This window comes from Salvia miltiorrhiza, chromosome 1, assembly GCF_028751815.1.
Source record: "Salvia miltiorrhiza cultivar Shanhuang (shh) chromosome 1, IMPLAD_Smil_shh, whole genome shotgun sequence".
Classification (NCBI taxonomy): Eukaryota; Viridiplantae; Streptophyta; class Magnoliopsida; order Lamiales; family Lamiaceae; genus Salvia; species Salvia miltiorrhiza.
Window position 1 is genome coordinate 67,959,130 of NC_080387.1, and position 19,649 is coordinate 67,978,778.

Below are 19,649 nucleotides of genomic sequence, written 5' to 3' on the forward strand. Positions count from 1 at the left end.
AAATTATTCATCTCTTTCTCCATTCCTTGCATCCCAGAATTAAATACAATCGATCCTTTCTTCTTGCAAACTCTAACCTTCAAATCCACTATCTTATCTGCTATTTCCATGACAATACCTCCCGCCGCCAGAGATCCTTGTCCCCAAGGATCGATCTTGCCGAAAGATTTCACCATGAATGCCTCATCTTCCCAGCTAATTGCTTCAGTATAACTGGCCGACCAAAGAACCAATTTTTGGGGAAATTTCACTCCACCTCGTTCAACCACTCGATGGTCCAAGAATCCCACCGGTGAAACACAAAAGGTACCGTCTTCAGATAATGGAGGCAGATCTGGTAAAACCTTGGCTGACGGACTGATGACTCGTTTGGGGAGAGAGACGTGGAATACCGGATGAACTCGGGCTCCTTCAGGTAGGTCCAGTTTATAAGCCACCTTTCCAATTCGTTCAATGATCTTGTAAGGCCCATAAAAATGGGGTGACAGCTTAAGGTTCTTCCGTAGGGCGACTGTGGACTGGCTGTAGGGCTGTAACTTGAGATAGACAAAATCGCCAACCTCAAATTCTCGTTCAGTGCGCTTCTTGTCAGCAAAAAACTTCATACGACTCTGGGCTGCAAGTAAGTTTTCCTTCAATTGTTGCACAAACTTCTACCGTTCTTGCATATATTCTTGAGCTTCTGTACTGGTGGTAAGAGATTGGGACTGCAAATTGAAGTGTCGAGGAGGAAAACCATATAGAGCTTGAAAAGGGGAGGTTTTGAGGCTGGTATGAAAGTTAGTGTTATACCAGAACTCAGCTAGGGATAACCACCGTGTCCACTACTTGGGGTGGTGGTGAGTCATGCATCGCAAGTAGGTTTCTAGGCATTGGTTGACCCTCTCAGTCTGACCATCCGACTGTGGATGATAAGCCGAAGACATATCCAATTGAGTTCCCATTAATTTAAACAACTCCTTCCAGAACAGGCTTGTAAATACCTTATCTGTCTGAAACAATGCTAATATGTTGGCCGTGAAGCTTGTAGACATTGTCCAGGAATACCTTAGCCACTGACTGAGCCGTATAAGGGTGTGATAACGCTATGAAGTGACTGTACTTAGTAAACCTGTCCACTATGACCAATATAACATCCTTTCCCAGTGATTTTGGAATTCCCTCGATGAAGTCCATAGAGATGTGTGACTAAGCCTGATCAGGGACTGGGAGAGGTTGGAGAAGGCCTTGGTATGATCCTCCAATAGCTTTATTTTGGTTGCACACAGTGCATGCTGCAACCCATTCATTAATATCATTCTTCAGTTTAGGCCAATAGAACCATCTCTTGACTCTCATTTAAGTACCTAGAGTTCCAGTGTGACCGCCTTAAGGAGAGTCGTGGAGTTCCTTTAGGATTGTGTGTCTCAGATCTGAATTCTCCCCAATAACAAGCCTTCCCTTATACCTGAGTACCTCCCCATGTAATGTAAACTCAGGATAGGCAGATGGATTGATTGCTTTCGCCTCTAAGATGGAAGTAAAATACTTGTCACCCAGGTAACTAATAGTAACTTGCTTCATCCATTCTGGAACCATGACAGATATAGCATAACAATCATCCCCTCTCACTGTTCTTCGAGAGAGAGCATCAGCAGCTTTATTTTCGAGGCCCTTCTTGTAGCAGATTTCATAGTCAAGGCCCAACAACTTTGGTATCCATCTCTGTTGAGTAGGAGTTGTAATCCTTTGATCCAACAAGTACTTTAGGGCTTGTTGATCTGTGTTAATATAGAATTTGTGACCTTGCAGGTAATATTTCCACTTTTGAACTGCAAGGAGAACAGCCAGAAATTCTCTTTCATAGATAGATAACCCTTGATTTTTCAAACATAGTGTCTTACTCAAATAAGCTAGAGGTCTTCCTTCTTGCATAAGGACAGCCCCTACTCCATTTCCACTAGCATCTGTCTCAATGACGAATGGCTTAGTAAAGTCTGGTAGCCTCAATACAGGAGTAGTAGCCATAGCCTGTTTAAGGGCTTGAAAGGCAGCATCAGCTTCTGAATTCCAATTGAAAGCCCCCTTTTTTAATAAAGAAGTTAAGGGCCTGCTAATGGACCCATAGTCCTTCACAAATTTCCTATAATAGCCAGTGAGGCCTAGGAAACCTCTTAATTGCTTTAGTGTAGTGGGGGCTGGCCAATTAACCATACAACTTATCTTTTCAGGATCTGTTGCTACCCCTTCAAAAGTGATAATGTGGCCTAGGTACTCCACCCTTTCTTGGCCAAACTGACATTTACTCTTCTTGGCAAAGAGTTGATGGCTTCTTAACAATTCAAGTACAGTCTTCAAATGACTTAGGTGCTCATCCCATGTTCGGCTATATACCAAGATATCATCAAAAAAGACTAATACTGACTTTCTCAAATGATCCTTAAAAACCTGATTCATTAAGAATTGAAATGTGGCTGGTGCGTTACATAACCCAAAGGGCATCACCACAAATTCAAAATGCCCATGATGAGTACTAAAAGCTGTCATAAATCTGTGCTCAGGTTTTACTAAGATCTAAAAATAACCTGACCGTAGATCAATTTTAGAGAAAAACCTTGCTCCATGTAACTCATCAAGAAGTTCATCAATAACTGGTATAGGGTATTCATGTTTAATGGTTAAGCTGTTTAAATATCGGTAGTCAACACACATTCGCCAAGTAGAATCCTTCTTTTTCACCAACAAAACAGGAGCTGAGAAGGGGCTCCTACTATTTTGTATCATTCCTGACTCTAAGAGTTCCTTGACAATTCTTTCTATTTCTCCCTTCTGATTATAAGAGACCCTGTAGGGAAATTGGTGTTTTGGAAGGCTTCCTGGTTTCAAAAATATCTGGTGTTCAATCTGCCTGGGTAGTGGAAGTTCTGTAGGTTTCTTGAAAATATCCTGATATTCTGATAAGAGGCTCTCCAGTTGGAGTGGTGTCTCATGTTGTATTGTTTTCAATCTCACCCAATATACATCTTCAATGTCATCTAATGCCGAATGCATCATCTGGAATAAGGTAGGGCCTGATATTAGATGGCAGCTTGTATCTTTAGTTATTGCCTGCACCTTAACCTTCTTCCCCGAAATAGTGACAGTGAAAGTCATCTGCTCATAATCTAGCTCTATGAGGGTGCATGATTTTAACCAATCTCCCCCCAAGATTAAATCACAACCCTCAGTAGGTAAACTCATGATCCTGCATTTTCCACTTGAATCCAACCACTCTAGTAGAGCTAACCATCCTTTGGCCATTGGCTACCTTGACTAAAATTGGTTTTGCCGGTTCAATCTTACATCCCATCGCTTTAGCTGTAGACTCCTTGATAAAACTTAGGGTACTGCCCGAGTCTATAAGAATGTGTAGCTTCTGCTGGCCTACTACCCCACACACCCTCATAGTAGTTAAGCCACCTTCCCCAGTAATAACATTTATAGCCATTTGAATTTCCTCCATATTAGTGTGTTGCTCAGGTTCCAAAACAGGCGCATTTAATACAGCTTCAACAGAGGCAGCCTCCTCTTCATCCTCAGTCATAATCATATTAATCACCCTTTCTTTACACCTGTGTCCTGGTGTGAATTTCTCATCGCAATTATAACACAATCCCTTTTCCCTCCTTGTAGCCATCTCTGCAGCAGTTAAGAGATAGAAGGGTCTTTTTGATTGCGGGAAAGGAAACTTGTTCTGCATAGGTTGGTTGGGTTCTGCTCTCTTAAATGAACTTGTGGTAGTTGTATTTGGCCTCCCAGTAAATTTAAGCTTCCTTGTTATAGCCTCCAAGGTGTGCACTTGTTTCTTTCCCAACTCAATAGTTTGAGCCAATGTGGTAGGTTCAAACATGAGTATAAAAGCCTGTAGTTCTTCACTTAGCCCACTAACAAAGCTTGCTATATAATACTCCTCAGAATACCCCGACTTATTTAACATAGCCATACATGCCCTGAGTTCTTCAAACCTTTCCACATATTCTTCATAAGACCCCACCTGTTTCAGCTTGTTAAACTCAGAAATGATCTTTGCTTCTTTTAGTTCCTCAAATCTAGTTGAAATAATTTCCAGAAATTGTGCCCAACTGACACTTGACTCATCGAGTGATAAATTCTGGAACCACTGTGCTGCCTTACCATCAAAATGCATTGATGCCAAAACTACTTTTTGGTGATCTGGTATGTTTGGAATAAGTTTAAAATATCCTTGACATTTGAGCATCCAAGATCTAGGTTGTGTCCCATCAAATCGTGGAAAATCCAATTTAGGAAGAGGGTTAATGAGGTTGTTACCTGACCCATCTGATTGCTGTTTGTATTTGTACAGGGTCCTTGAATTTCCACCGCTTTGCAAATCCTCAGGAGGGTTCCCTAATATTGATCCACCATCACCAAAAGGCGATTTTCCACGGTCAAAACTGGTTAGCTGCAGTTGTAGTGAGGCTAGAGTGGTTGTAAGGTGATCAAATCTTCCAGCAAAATCTCCCAACTGTCTTTGAACTTCTGATGTAACAGTAGATAGTTGCTCTTGTAATTTCATTTCAGCTGCTTCCCTTTTCATAGTCTCTGTTTGTAAGATTTGATCCAATCTTTTCTGTGCCTCTAACAAATCCTTAAACCGCGTAGCATCAGCCATTACCAAGAACGTGGCTCTGAGATACCAATTGTTATGGTAATAATAGTGTATATAAGGGAAATGGGGGAAAATAAGAAGAGTTTGGGAAGAGAGATAGAAATGGAGAGAGAGAAATGCAGGTTTCCAAAGGCTGCGTATTTCCTTTCATCAACTAGGTTTTGTAATCCCGAAAAGTGGGACCCAACACAAAAACTTAAAATAACAATTTAAATAATTGGAAATCCCCAAAAGTGAGATTCCAAAGCAACTTAAACAAAATATCACAATTAGCCACTTTCAACATTATTTTTAGCCACACACGTGTAGCATCCGATTTCAATCTTTGCTTTTGACTTTTCCATCAAATTCCCACCCAAATTATTCATCTCTTTCTCCATTCCTTGCATCCCAGAATTAAATACAGTCGATCCTTTCTTCTTGCAAACTCTAACCTTCAAATCCACTATCTTCTCTGCTATTTCCATGATAAAAGTAATATGTCTAGAAATAATCTGTGTTGAGACTTATTACTTGATCACATTTATGACATTTGATGTCACTAATGGTATTATGCATTTATTTGATTGAATACTTTGATTATTTATTTTCATTCAATTAAATGTTCCCATGAGTTTATATTGTTGCTAATTTAGTGGGAGGTTAGCAATAGAGTATAACTCTTAAAGCGCCCCAACTAAGGATCATCAAGATTGGGATAGTGATGATATGTTATAAGTTGGCATGCGATCTGTATCACATTCTTAGAGAATGTAGTTGTTCTCACGACTATGAGATATTAGATACTCGTGATAGATGCATGGATACTTTAGAGAGTATTGGCATACCCTACCAATATATCATTTGTTTTGGTGTCTATGATTATTGGTGTGTGGAGATTGTAACATTCTTTTGACTTGAGGGCAATGCTTATCTTACTTATTGAATGGTATACTTTGACCAAGTACAATGCTTGCACTCCAACCAAAGGGGTAGATACGGCTTGTGTTGGGTATATCAGGATATAAGGGAAGGTGGTAGTTGTGCCAAGATGGGACTCATTCCTCGATTAACATTTCGAGAAGAACATTCAGTTTCTCTATATTACTTGACCGTTAAGTCACTGGCCAGTGCAATAGATATGTTCAAACTTTAGAAAGTTGAACATGATCGATATGGGTCATTTAATAAAGATGAGATAAATTGATAGAGCTATTAGAAAGACACAATGGCAAATTCTAGGCTCTATCGAGTGGTTCGTGAATGAAAGGATGTTACTATATCTTCGCATAAAGGTTTTGTTTACAGAATCCACGTAAACGTTCTTCATATATCGAGTTCGCTACACAACGCAGTCTAGGAGTTTTGTGTAGACTTTAATTTGATTATCGTCGATAATGGAGGCCTAAAGGGTCACACTTTATGTGTATTGTTGATTCGCTCAAGAGTGCAAAGATAGTGCTTGGTGTTTAATCTAATGCTAGTCCAAGTGGGAGATTGAAAGATATTATGGACTAGATTAGGATATATTTGATATATTCTAATAATATTAGACTAAGTAAGACAATTCAAGATTGAATTCCTTAGTCGTAATTGTTGACTAAGGAAGACAAGACAATTTAGAATTGTCTTCTTCGCTTATAAATAAGGGAGCTTGGTCTTAGGAATTGACATATACGAAAACATTAGAAGAGAAAACACCTAGAGAGTACTATGGTTTCAATCAGAGATTTCCTAGCTGTCGAAGATTGAAACATGCACTGGGAATTGTTCCTGCATCGAATCGACATACACGTGGATACCTTAGTAGTGGATTCACGGCAAGGATCGAGACGCACGTTTACTACACAACGAGTAAGTTAATTTTATTGTTGTGTACGTTTGTAATCTCTACACATGAATCAATTGTAAATCTAGATCTAATCCTTGAATGTATATTCCGCTGCGTATCATTAGATGATGTCAAGGATAACTAACATGGAGGACCTATCTATTTATTTTTTAGAATTATAAAAATTATCTATTATATAATCAAATAAGCTATCTGCAGGCGGGACTTCTACACCACATAAGAAAAACTACACCGCATGTAAAGTGGGACCATTACCCATGCAAAAGTGGAAAATATTTCATGCTTTTAAATGTTATTTTTCTTAATTAATGCATGCTTTCATACAACTTAATATTTAATTATCTATAATAATAGACATTTTCTCTAATCGACAATAGGCAATGGTCCTTGTCCATATAGCTTTTCTGTATATAGTAGTGTTACCAAACTAATAATTTCTAACATATGTATGACTTTTTTGTTACTATTGATAAATTTAATTAGGGGGTATTGTTCTAATATAGCTCTGTGTTTATGGCCGTTCAACTAAATAAAAATTAATTCGAACTCATAGGGGAAGAATGTTTAATTGTTTTCTGTCAATTAAAATGCAAAGTTTCTTTTATTTTATTTTTTATTTTTTTCCATGAGCATTGTGGTAATTTTGCTTCACATCGGAGCAGCAGCTACTGAAGAGAATGGATTCCTAATCACGGTGAAAATATAGAGCATTATATTATTTAATCTAACCATTTCCTAATTTAGAAGCTTTATTTCTTTAAAGAAATTACAAGGTAAATAAAGAAATTTTTAAAGACGGCACCGATGAAAAACTCGAACCCAAGAAGCCAAGAAATTTGTAAAGACACACAAACTATAAAGAGAGAGAGCCCTTTTAGAATGGGTTCGTAGATCGTAGTTCCTATTAACTAAAGAAAGCAAACAAACAGATGATTATTATTAATCAAAGGAGGCTAGTAGCCAGCCAGATTATTATCAGCACACAAAGGAGGCTAGTAGCCAGCCAGATTATTATCAGCACACACATAAAGAGGGGGAAATTAAAAACCAACTTGGAAGAAGTTGATGAATAAAACCCTGAACTAGAAATGCACACAACAACAGGAATGAAAATCGAACGTGATGAGATCAGACGAAAGGCTGAGATTTCTCGATGACGAAGTTGAAGTTGTAAGCATTGACGCCAGTGTAAACACCATCGATCTGATTAGTATAAGTGATTGATCCGTCAGTGGATTTGGTGTCCTGCTGAGTGTAGGAGAAGGGGATATTGCAGATGCCCATCGTCCCCACATAACTGACGGTAGATACACTCATTGGCGGCACAGCAATTGAGCCCGTCGCCGTGACAGTCGTTGTTTTTGTCTTGCTCTCGCCCCACTCCATCGACGTGTTGATATCAAAACTGATCTCAATGCTAGCCTGCGCGATCTCGGGCACGCCAGCCGTGATGGTGTTTTTGACCCCCGCCGTTATCGACACGCTGTTTTGGAAAGAGTAAGTTATGCTGTTTTCATAGGAAATCATGACGGTGTTGGAGGCCACCTGGTCCCCGTTATTGGTGACGACGGAGGTGCCGGCCACAAACGGTGTCTCGCCATATATCCTCGCGTCCTCCATTCGGTAAACCACGTTGTAGATCTTCCGATTCATCACCAGCTCCTGCACCCAATGGCAGACGCTATAAGAGCCAACCAAAAAAAATCTATATGTTGTGCATCCGCCCATACCTGCACCTGCAACCTCGCTTCGGTGGTCAGGTTGGAGACCCCCGCGTTGAGGCAACTCGTCTTCCCCTCCGTGGTTAGGCGCTTGCAGAAGTTGTTGTTGCCGGCGTTCCGGAGCCCAATGGTGGTGTCGTCGATCTTGACGGGCCAGAAGAGAGTGTCCTTGTTGTTGGCCGTGACGTCGGTGGAGTCGGCCCATATCCAGTTAGGGCTCCGTCGCCAGAACTTGCTCCAGAAGTCGGAATTTATCCGGACGTAGCCGTCGTTCATCAGCGAGACCACCAGGCCGCATAAGCCGTCGTTGGGATCGTCGGAGCTGAACTGGAAGTAGTTGTGATTTTCGGTGTAAAATGCCTTGAGGTACTTGCCATTATCTCCCTTGAACGCCAAGTGCTCAGGCAGTTTCACCAACGTGTCCCAATCCACAAACCCTAGCGGCGCGCCGACGCTGTTTGGGTCGACGTAGAAACCCTTGGTGGAGTTGTTCATCATGACGCGCCAGCCGGTCTGAACGTGGGTCAAGTAGAGCGTGTCCGCCTGCAGAGTTGGCTCGAAGAGCGTGCACGACGGCTTCGTCGTGTCCTCTTCGGGCTTGGTGGATACGGCAACGATGGTGTTGTTGTCGTAGCTCTTCTGCCAGTATCTGTTGCTGTAACAGAATAGTAGGTGGACGTATTTGGTGTTGACTGCAGCTTGCTGGACTCCGATCTTCACGAGCGGGCTAAACATGCTGTCTTCTCCGTCAACTACGGACCCATCGTCGTCCTTGCGGTATAGATAAGTGTTTGTAGCAGCTTTTGGTACATTCATTACTATGTACATCGGAAGCGCGGTAGTTGCCATGTTGCTTCAAAACCTAATTTCCAAAATTAACACACATATATATTTTATTAATTAATCCATGTGCACTCAAAGACTCACATATATTATTTTGGTAAAACTATATATATAGTTTTAAAAGTGTGTGCGTTTGTTAGTCTTGTGCTCAAAGGGTTTCAATCTTTTCTTCTTGTTTTGATTCGCATCCCCTGGTGCCTTGCTTTTTATCTTAATAAAATTTTAATTTTACCGATCAAAAAAAAAGTAATAGTAATGTATGTTTATAGTTAAAATTTCACGCTAAGCTCTTTAAAAATTTAGGTCTCCTTAACAGAAAAAAACTCTTCGAAAATATATATGACCTATACAAGAACTCGATCAGAGATACACATCCCCCGAGGGCACGACCGACGGGATGGCTGGAGGTTGTAGGACCGTTCTATTCTGTTCTAAGCGGGAGGCATCTACGGCTACATCAGGCAAGTCCTCATGGACCCGTGAAAAAAATTTACTTCAATCTCCTTGTTTTCTATATTTATAGATGAACTCATCATCAACTTTACAATTACACCTTTTTAAACACTATTTTTCTATATAAACTCGTGTCATTGTCCTTTGGGCAAACTTTTAAGTGACCTAGGAAGTAAATTTTAATTAATTCATCACCAAAAGTTATAAAAAGTTAAAAGTGATACATAAAGTAAACAAATGATATTATATATCCAAGCTATCCTTACACCGAACATTATGGGATAGATGATTGAGGCATTGAACCTCATAACTTAATTCGTGCCAGCTCATATATCATCATGGTTAGCTAATTAACAGAGATAATAAATCACTAAGCACCAAAATAATACTATCTTTAAGATTAATATTAGGTTATATAACATGGTCATTAAAAAGAACTATATATGTAGAAACATCAATTAATTTACAAAGTGAATGGATAGAAACAAGATAAAAACAATAACGAAATGGGTATTGATCACAGGCATAAACATTAGACAAACTTTAACGAAATAAAAAACTAAGAGATACTATATATATCCCTGTATGAAAGACTTGAAAATAGAGAACGGGAGCGAATTAGATTACCGAAATTGAAAAGAAGAAATGATTGTTGTGACTTGTGAGCGCTCAAATCTTTCCTCGATGTTTCTTTTTTCAAATGGATCAACTCTATTTATAGAGAAGTTTATGGCACTGCAAACAAATAAATTAATTTCCATACGTTGTATATAGTTTTTTCAAAAAACACGTGGTCTTTTTATTTTATAATATTCCCAAACCCCAAAATTAATGCAGACTTGAAAAGTGACATCATTATACTATCAAATAAAAAATTCTTTTCATATCAAATAAAGATTCGCGGTGCAGATAGACTCTCTCCAACTTTTAAAGTAGACTAGGAGCCCGTGCGTCGCAACGCGATCATCGAAATTAAATATCATATTAAAATAAATAAATATAAATATTTAATAAAATTAAACTATTATTAAATGTAAAATATATTTTATAAATAAAATAATCTACATCAATTATTAAATAAAAACCAAATTAGAAAAAATAAATTTTCAATTTTGTATAAAATCTAATGATAATAATAATAATTATTATTAAATAATTAAAATTTACACGTAGTTATTATTAGGGAAAAAGTGCAGATCCACTTAGGGCTGAGCATCGGTTCATAACCAAACCGAACCGACCCATTTTTACAAAACCGAAACCGAACCGACCTTATCAGAGGATGGACCGAACCTAACCGCTCAAAGTTCGAAAACCGACCAAAACCGAACCAGCTAAAACCGATCGGTTTCGGTCGGTAACCGAACCGAACTGTTCTTTTATTTTTATTTTTGAAAAAACTGCAAAATATCACCAAATCCACTAAAAATTGTTCTGTATTTTCGAAAATAGCAGTAAAAATCACTAAAATGGGATGAGGTGGTCGCCACCATCAGGAGGAGGGGAGAACCGGAAGAGGAGGGGAGTATAGTGAGGGGATCCTCCTTACAAATTTTTTTATTATTCTCGAGTGAAAAGTTATTGAATAGATCCGCATCACTAAAAAGTTGTATATATATAGCAACCTTTTGCATTTCAAAATTTATAAAAAATTTAATTGTCAATAACAACAATAATAATAATAGTAATTTATTATTATTATTATTATTATTATTATTATTATTATTAGAAATTCAATATTAAAAAGTTATAGTACTAATCATTTCACTTTTTTAAGAAATTAACTTTTTTGTATTTTTAAGAGATTTAAAAGTGTGCATCCTTGTATTTCTAAGAGATTTATATTAGTTATTATGTAAGTCGATATTAAAATGTGATTTATTTATGGATTTATTTGTTTATTACCAATATATTAGTTTTTTTTTATGAGCAATGGATGACTATAATTCATTTGGTATGATTAAGAAGTCAGTTGTGATCTCCTGTAACTGCATGATATGATTAAGATTCTGTGAGTATGGGAAATGCAGACCAAATAGTATAAAATTAATGATAGCTCCAAAGGCCACGTACAGTGTGTATGCTGAGGTACATTCAGAAATTAGGACAGACATAATCCATTTGGGCCATACCTTCTATACACCTACAATATCCTCTCTTCCCATATCCATGTGATATTGTCTGTCTAAAATTACATTTTACAAATCCTTAAATCTGTTAATTTTTAGACAATAGTATTAAACTTTTTTTTTTTTCTTCTCCAAACTCAGCATCTATTTTACTTCAGACTTTGTGAGTTGGTTGCAATTGGCTCATGTTTTATGAGCAATGGATGACTATAATTCATTTGGTAGGGGGCTATCCAATTATACAACTTTAATGAAGATTATTACATCAATGTTAACAAGTTATAAATATATAGGCTGAGATTGCTATTTTTCGTGAGATGTGAGACTAATGAATAAGCCAGTATATATTGTTGAATAAGACAATATATAGTATTGAATAACGATAATAAAAAAAAATTAATTTTTTTTTGCTTCCTCCAAAATTCAAATTCAGGTAAAGTTTGTATCTCTTCATGTAAATCAACAACTACAAATCAATCTAAGATCTCACCATATACGAGCGATTTCATTGGAACCATTCCCTGAATAAAATAAGAACAGACAACTATTTTAATTTCAACCAAAATTAGAAGTATATAGTTTCATAGTAGTCCCTAGATTAGGTGAACCAAAATTTTATATATTCCTTTTAAAGGTATCAAACAAATCATCAAAAGAAAAAGGTATCAAACAAACTTTTGTACCGTGGAGGTGGTATGTGATATGACTCGTTACCTGTTACAAAAGAAACACAAATTAATCTAATATCACAATATACAAAATCATATAATCGAGTTGTGTTTCAAAAGTTGAATACTTATCTTTCCTAATTAAAATTGCCACATCAATGGTAGGCACGTTATGCTTGCCCACGGTAGGTAGGTGATCGGTTCTGTACTTACTTATCCAAACAGATTCAGGTTTCCCACACTTTCAAATATAACCAACACACGTTCCACTCGAACTCGAGACTTTTGGTCTCAAACATTAATCACTCTATAACTAAGTTGATACGTACACGACTGGGTTATATATACTTAGTGCATGACATATCATGCAACTCATCTATAGCTTAATTTGTAGGGTTTTCTAAGTTTGTGGGCAGCCTTCAACTTGTGATAACATTTTGGCATGTGCGGTTATGTATAGCTTTTTGAATGAATTGTTAAATCAAAACTTGCATGGAATTGAGACTACACACATGGCCTAATCGATCTGGTTTTGTTTCTTTAACTTTTGCTTAGATCCTTCATAAGTCCTTCACAAATAGTTGTTCTTAATTATTAAGGTCCTACTTGCTTTTTGTTACATGTGATTTCTTGTTTTATGAAAGATTATGATCAAGAAGTTACATGAATTGTCTAGGTGGCATAAACCACTATAAGGTATATGATCATTAAATTTGTTAATGTGGAAGCTGTGATGAGTTCTTTTCCCATCTTTTTTGGGGCCATGCACAACAACTGGATTATCTTAAACCATAAAATCATCAACTTTATTTTGATTTCGAAAAGTTTATGTTGATGTGTCATATAATAACAATTGTTTTAGAGAAAAGTTTTTAGAAATCGAACGACGAACAACTAATATAAAACTAGATAAGTAGAAAAGCATTGCATGTCGCTCATCATTTATGAGCACTGAGTTCACGAATGATGAACATACATATCAGTCCTTTATATATATAACTATATATATCTCATGAAATACTGAAAAAATGCATAAATTTTTAAAAATAATCGTCAAAACACTTTGACAACTTGTAAGTAGTAGTAATATATATTATTCAACAGTCGAACACATCTAATTTGAATGATATTTGGAAATTTCCCACCAAATATTCCTAATTAGATTGTTATAGAGATGAAACTGCCTTCTTGGGAGTTTCTTTCAATTCCTTATAATGTTTAAGTAATTTGATTATGTCGTTCTTAGCCTTTTTTATTATGTTGGAAAAAATACACATTGATATTTATTTTAACAAATTGATGTGTGATTTAATTAAGTACCATGTACTCTGTAATTATTTTTGATAAATCATTTTTTTTTTATTAAAGCTTCCACGCTTGCGCATTCACATTGATTCGGATAATTCATTCAGCTCAACAAACAAAAATGAAAACTATAGTTTCTTTAAATGTTTGAGTAAATTCAAATTGAGAGAAAATATATACACCCACAGGCTTATTAGTGGTATTAATTATTTTTAGGAATTGCATATATAATCATACGATTACGTTAGCTGGATTATGATTACTACACAATCATCGATTCAAATTATGTATATATATATATATATATATATATATATATGTCGCTTATTTTAATATATTATGGTTCCATATTTATAATTAAAATACATTAAATTCTACACAATTTTTGTAAATTAACATGAATGTGATAATTGTAGGATTATAGGCCGACATACCATGGTACAATTATTTTTATGAGAGTACCTTTGTGGAGCCAAATAATATTTAAAAGACCCTACAAGGTACACGCCAGCAAAACTATGCTTTAGTAGTACACTGAAATTTAATTATTTATATTGGATTATGCCTTTATGGAACAATACCACAAGATAAGAAAGACAACAGACGTGACACTGCAAATTGCAAAACGTTTTTGTTGCTTTCTTCTAATAAAAATGAGTAAATCAATCATATGCTTTTCGAGTATTTGGGATTACTCTTCGAGTTTGAACGTAATCACTAAAGATGCCAAAAGAAATTCATAATTAGTAACTAATATAATTATAGAAATGCAACATTTCTGAAAGTTTTAAGTACAAAACAAATTAATTACTTAGTTGTACATGTCCTCCATGGTGCTCGCCATGGCTCGGAGTCTTTATGTGATGATTTATGGGAAGCGTTCACTCATGCCAGACAGTATATTGTAGTGGATTTTCTTCATATACGTCGCGACGCTAACAGAGCTGCGCATGAGCTTGCTCAGTTTTTTTTTTTTTTTCCTGATGCTGTTATCCGGAAGGCCAATTTTCCTAATTGGCTTCTAGACATTGTTAATTTTGGATTCGTCGTAATAATATTCCAGCCTTTTGGTTTAAAAAAAAAACAAATTAATTTCATTAATAATACTCCCTCTGTCCCACGAAGCATGACACAGTTTCATTTTTGGTCTGTCCCACGAAGCATGACACGTTTCTAAAAATGACAAAAAATTTACCCTTTATTCACATTTTCACTTTTTCACCTACCACATTTAACACACAAAATACCAATTTCTTAATTCTCGTGCCGAAAAGAACTACGTCATGCTTCATGGGACGGAGAGAATAATATTTGAAATCAAACCTAATAAAACCCGACTGGCAAATATAAGACATATTAATAAACAACCCTAGCATAAAATAATACTCATGGTCATACTATGTGCGTGTTTTGACCTAACGGCAGAGTGACTAATGGCTAATGCCAAAGATTTTAGGTCTTAATCACTTATTTAATTGTTAATTTATATATAAGACTCAATTAACCTCAAAGGGTTTCACTATTGCTGCTAAGACAAAGGATTGTTGGTAGACAAACACAAAGAGCTAAACTTTGTTGGGACCGAACAAATTATAGCCATGATATAGTTACCCAAGTTGTAAGATGCTTTTACTAGTGTCAATTTCTCGTGACAAGATTTGATCCCATGATTTAAAACATTTCCCTCAAAATCATAATTAGTTGCCGAAAGATAGATAAATATCTAAGCCAAATTAAATCAGATAATCAATCATACAACTATTATATATTCTTCATCTATTATTGGTACTCGAAGTAAATAGAAGAACACAAAATCTTGGGTACACCTGGGTGTACCGTACAACCGGGTTGACCCGTACCCAAAATAGTGTTATTTATATGAGTTGGGTCAGGATATGGGTTCAAATCAGAGTGCGGGTCAAAGTTTAAGTGAAGGTGTGACCCGGTTGTACGGTACACCCGGGTGTACCCAAGACCACCTCATAGAAGAATCATCAATTATGCGGAAACAGTTGCTATATTAGAAGACTATATAAAAACACTATACTAATTAATGCATTTATGGTTTACATAGTTAATGATTTCGAAATAAGTGTGCATGCAATTTTAAAATTAATAGAGTTTTCGGTAAAAAAAATTCTGCACGTTAATGTTGAAAATCTCTCACCACCTTTTATGAAAATCTCACAGCAAGAAGCTTGACATTGGTAATGGTAAACCATTTCTTTTTGTGCATTAAATGCATTAAAATACATAAATTACAGGGTGGCTTTCATTAATTAACACAAAAACTTTTACTTTTTCTAAAAAAAAAAAAAAAATACACGTATGAACTTGCAAGTTCTGTATTTTTTTTTCAATAAGATTAACAATTCCGATCAAATTTGAATTAATATGGCATCCACGTGGACGGTTAATTTCCAAATTTGCGCTCAAGATATATATTAAGTGAGACGACATATTAAAATAAATGAATTTATTTTGTCCTTCAACTTTAATTAAATCTTGAAACCAATCTCATCTCTCAAATGAAAATCAATATTCATGCTCAAAACAAATGTATTTTTGTATATTATTCTCATAAAAAACATCAAATTCTCACAAATCGTCCTTGTTTCGTTCAAGGAACTTCAAAATCATGGATGATTAAAGAACTTGTAAACTTCATAAGAGTATTTGATAAGAAAATTGAAAATTTAATGCATTTGGCTATTTTTTTTAATCAATAAATCTATGCCACGATGTTGCTGTCCACAAATTAGTGAAAAAAGAAAAAAAATGATTTATTCAATTTAGTTTTTTAAATTTAAATAAAAAATAGTTATTTACTGTATTGTTGGGTAATTTTTATTTTATTTAAATAAAATTAAAAATACAAAAAAAATAAAAAAAATAACTACATTGTAAATAACACAATAAAATAACTAAATTCTGTTTTTATTTGAAAATAAATTAAATAAATTATTTTTTTAATTATTTAACTAATTTGGGCAGCCACATTGTACATGTTTAGTATCACTCTTTATTATTTATCAAAATTTAAGTTCTTTTGTGAGGATTTCATGAATAGTTACGAAAATGACTCAAAAAAAAAAGTCACGAAATGGATGCCGACAATCGCAACCATTTTCCCAGGAAACTCCAAATTTCAGGTTTTCTGGCGGAAAAGGACTGAAAATTACTTTTTTTCAAAGGTTTTTTGCATTCATATCGCTACCTTTTAATTTGCAGATTAAAATTCAAAGGTTTTTTAATTTGAATTCATATCGCCACCTTTTTTTCAAAGGTTTTTTGCAGATTAAAATTCATTGCGATGTGCGACACCATAAATAGTTCACAGTTCACACTGCCTATTTAATTTGAAAATTATACTCGTATTTTATATTTCCCTAATTGTGTTACTATATGTTATATACACAGTTAAATACTTTGAGTTATTATTTCAATTCAAATCTAATATCGGGGGAGAAGAATTTTTGGTACAATATTTTTTTTTTGAGGGAGACGTGCGGTAGAGTTTGAGCCCTAAATGTCATTGTTCAGGGCTAAAAATATGATTTGTCTAAAATTGAAAACAATAGTATCAATTCATTAGATCAGTTTATGATAACTTAAAAAAGTGTGATCTACATTTAAAAAGTAGCCAAACTCTTCTAGAAAGTTGATATCCCACATTTAGACCACAATTTTTTTAGGAGAGAACACATGATTTTTTTTTTTGATGAAATTACATTATAAATAATACAAACCACACACACTCCACCTAGTGATTATTGTGGCCGAGAGTATTCGAACTTGTGACCTCTTGGACAATATAGGCAACCACCCCAACCATTAGGCCATCCCAAGGGAACAAACACATGATGTTTATTACAGTTGAACATTGAAATCTCACATAATTTATAACAGAGAATCTAGCAGCGTCCAATATTATTAAAGTTTCTTTTTACAAGTCACTTGTAATTCGCAAACAGGAAAAGAAATAGAAACAAAAGTTAAGAAAATATAGATAAAGAAAAAAAAGAAAAAAAAGAAAAAAAAGTAGTTAGAGCAATACGTCTAACATGGCCCACATAGGTTTTGGGCCTATTAATGGGCCACAGATTTTGGGCCTGTTCGTGGGCCACATAGATTTTGGGCCTTTTAAGCAATAACCTGTCACACTGATTGCTTTGTGGGCTTCTAATTAAACGCAAGAGTTGTCTCTTGCCGACTCCATTTTTTCACCTCTCTTTGTAGCAATTCTAATTTAGTTCGATTAAAATATTATCAATTATTTCATATATTTTAGCTACATGCATTCATATATATTTCATAGCCTTCTTTATTAAATAGAAAGAATCATCCAAAATCTCTATCCTAATTCCTTTCTTACTAATCACAACCTACACAACCCAACAACCCCAAAAATCGCCATCCCAATATTACCCATTTTTAACCTAATAATAAAGTCTTTGTATAAGCAAAAAAAACAATCTTTAATAAAAATTTATGTCCATTCACATATACGATTGATTTACCATCAATCTTTAATGCGTATTTAGGGTTTACTAGTAGGAAGATATGTGGGACACACCTAATAGTATTGGATTAAATAACAAATATATATGTAAAATGAAATAAATCATATCACAACTTTGAAGAATTCTAGATACATAGAGATTCTTATTTGGAACACTTTTATAATAGTAATAGATAATAATACTTATCATATTACACTATTGTACTTTAATTTAAATATATAATAGACAAATCAAATTTTAAGAAACAAGACTCTTATACTAAGTAATGATTAATTTCCAATTAGAATTATTTATTAATTACAATAAATATTTAATTAGGAGGAATGCACCGTGCATCTGAATTCCAAATTCTAGACGTAGTAGAGTATTCCTCAAACATATATTCTATTACTTCTGTTTTCTTTCCATAGACTTTTTTTTTTTTTTTGAGAACCAATTATGAAAATATAGAGTGATATATTAATACTTTAGTTGAGGAAATTACTAGGAGAAAAGAAGGTGAAAAAGCTGAAGATAACCACCCTCTCTCAAATCTGCAAAGCCCTATTGTAAAGCCCAATATAAATATAGGAGTTGGGCTAGATCATTAACTATAGCAAAATATTATATGCCACCAATATATGACATGTATGATCTACATTGTGACCTTGATAAATCCAACTGGGCTCGAAGCAAATAATATGTCATTATACACATATGTTGTTGATTCAAGTCAAATGAACGCATCAGGATTTAAACCAATAAGGATTTAAACCAATCGAATCGAAGCGAATATCATTCAATTGAATATGATTCATAAAATAATTATATATTTAAATCGATATTCGAATATATTTCGAATCTTATTAATATTTGTATTCGATTCGTACTCTAATTCACAAATATTCAAATCGAATCAAATATTTCGTTTCAATTTTTTACAAGTGCATTTTAAACAATATGAATGGAATATTCGATTCGAAAGTTCTTACTATATGATTCGAATCGACTACGTATGTTGCAGATTTAAGTCAAATGAAATCAGAGGTTGCGGACTCCATAAATCCAACCCTCATTTCTATTAAGTTTTGATGTGGACGAAATCTGAAATTTGGTAAAGCAAAATTTGCCTCAGCTAAATTTGTACGAGGATGGTACACCTCGAATCAATTTTTTTTAGCATTCCACACAATTTATTATTTTTTTCCTTAAAAAGCAAGCAGAGTAATAATAATAATAATAATAATAATAATAATAATAATAATAATAATAATAATAATAATAATAATGATGATGATGATAATTATTATTATTATTATCATCATCATTATTATTATTATTATTATTATTATTATTATTATTATTATTATTATTATTATTATTATTATTATTATTATTATTATAAATAACCAAAGAATAAATACTCAGTGAGGTAGTGGCTTTTGTTTGAGAAAGCAATGATGATTGATTTCGACAGCAACTTATCAATTGAAAACATTGTAATATTTTCTCGTCATCAATTATTGAGAGAAGAATATCATTCTCAATA

The 19,649-nt window shown here is 34.7% G+C and overlaps 1 protein-coding gene across 1 annotated transcript; it reads right to left on the reverse strand.

Moving 5' to 3' along the window:
* Positions 1-7,388: 7,388 nt before the first annotated feature.
* On the reverse strand, positions 7,389-10,222 carry LOC131005324 (uncharacterized). Its single transcript, XM_057932233.1, has 3 exons — positions 10,124-10,222; positions 8,210-9,062; positions 7,389-8,141 (listed from the first exon to the last, which is right to left on the reverse strand). The coding sequence occupies exons 2-3, from the start codon at positions 9,047-9,049 to the stop codon at positions 7,608-7,610; spliced, it is 1,374 nt and encodes a 457-aa protein (XP_057788216.1). The 5' UTR covers positions 9,050-9,062; positions 10,124-10,222; the 3' UTR covers positions 7,389-7,607.
* Positions 10,223-19,649: the final 9,427 nt, after the last annotated feature.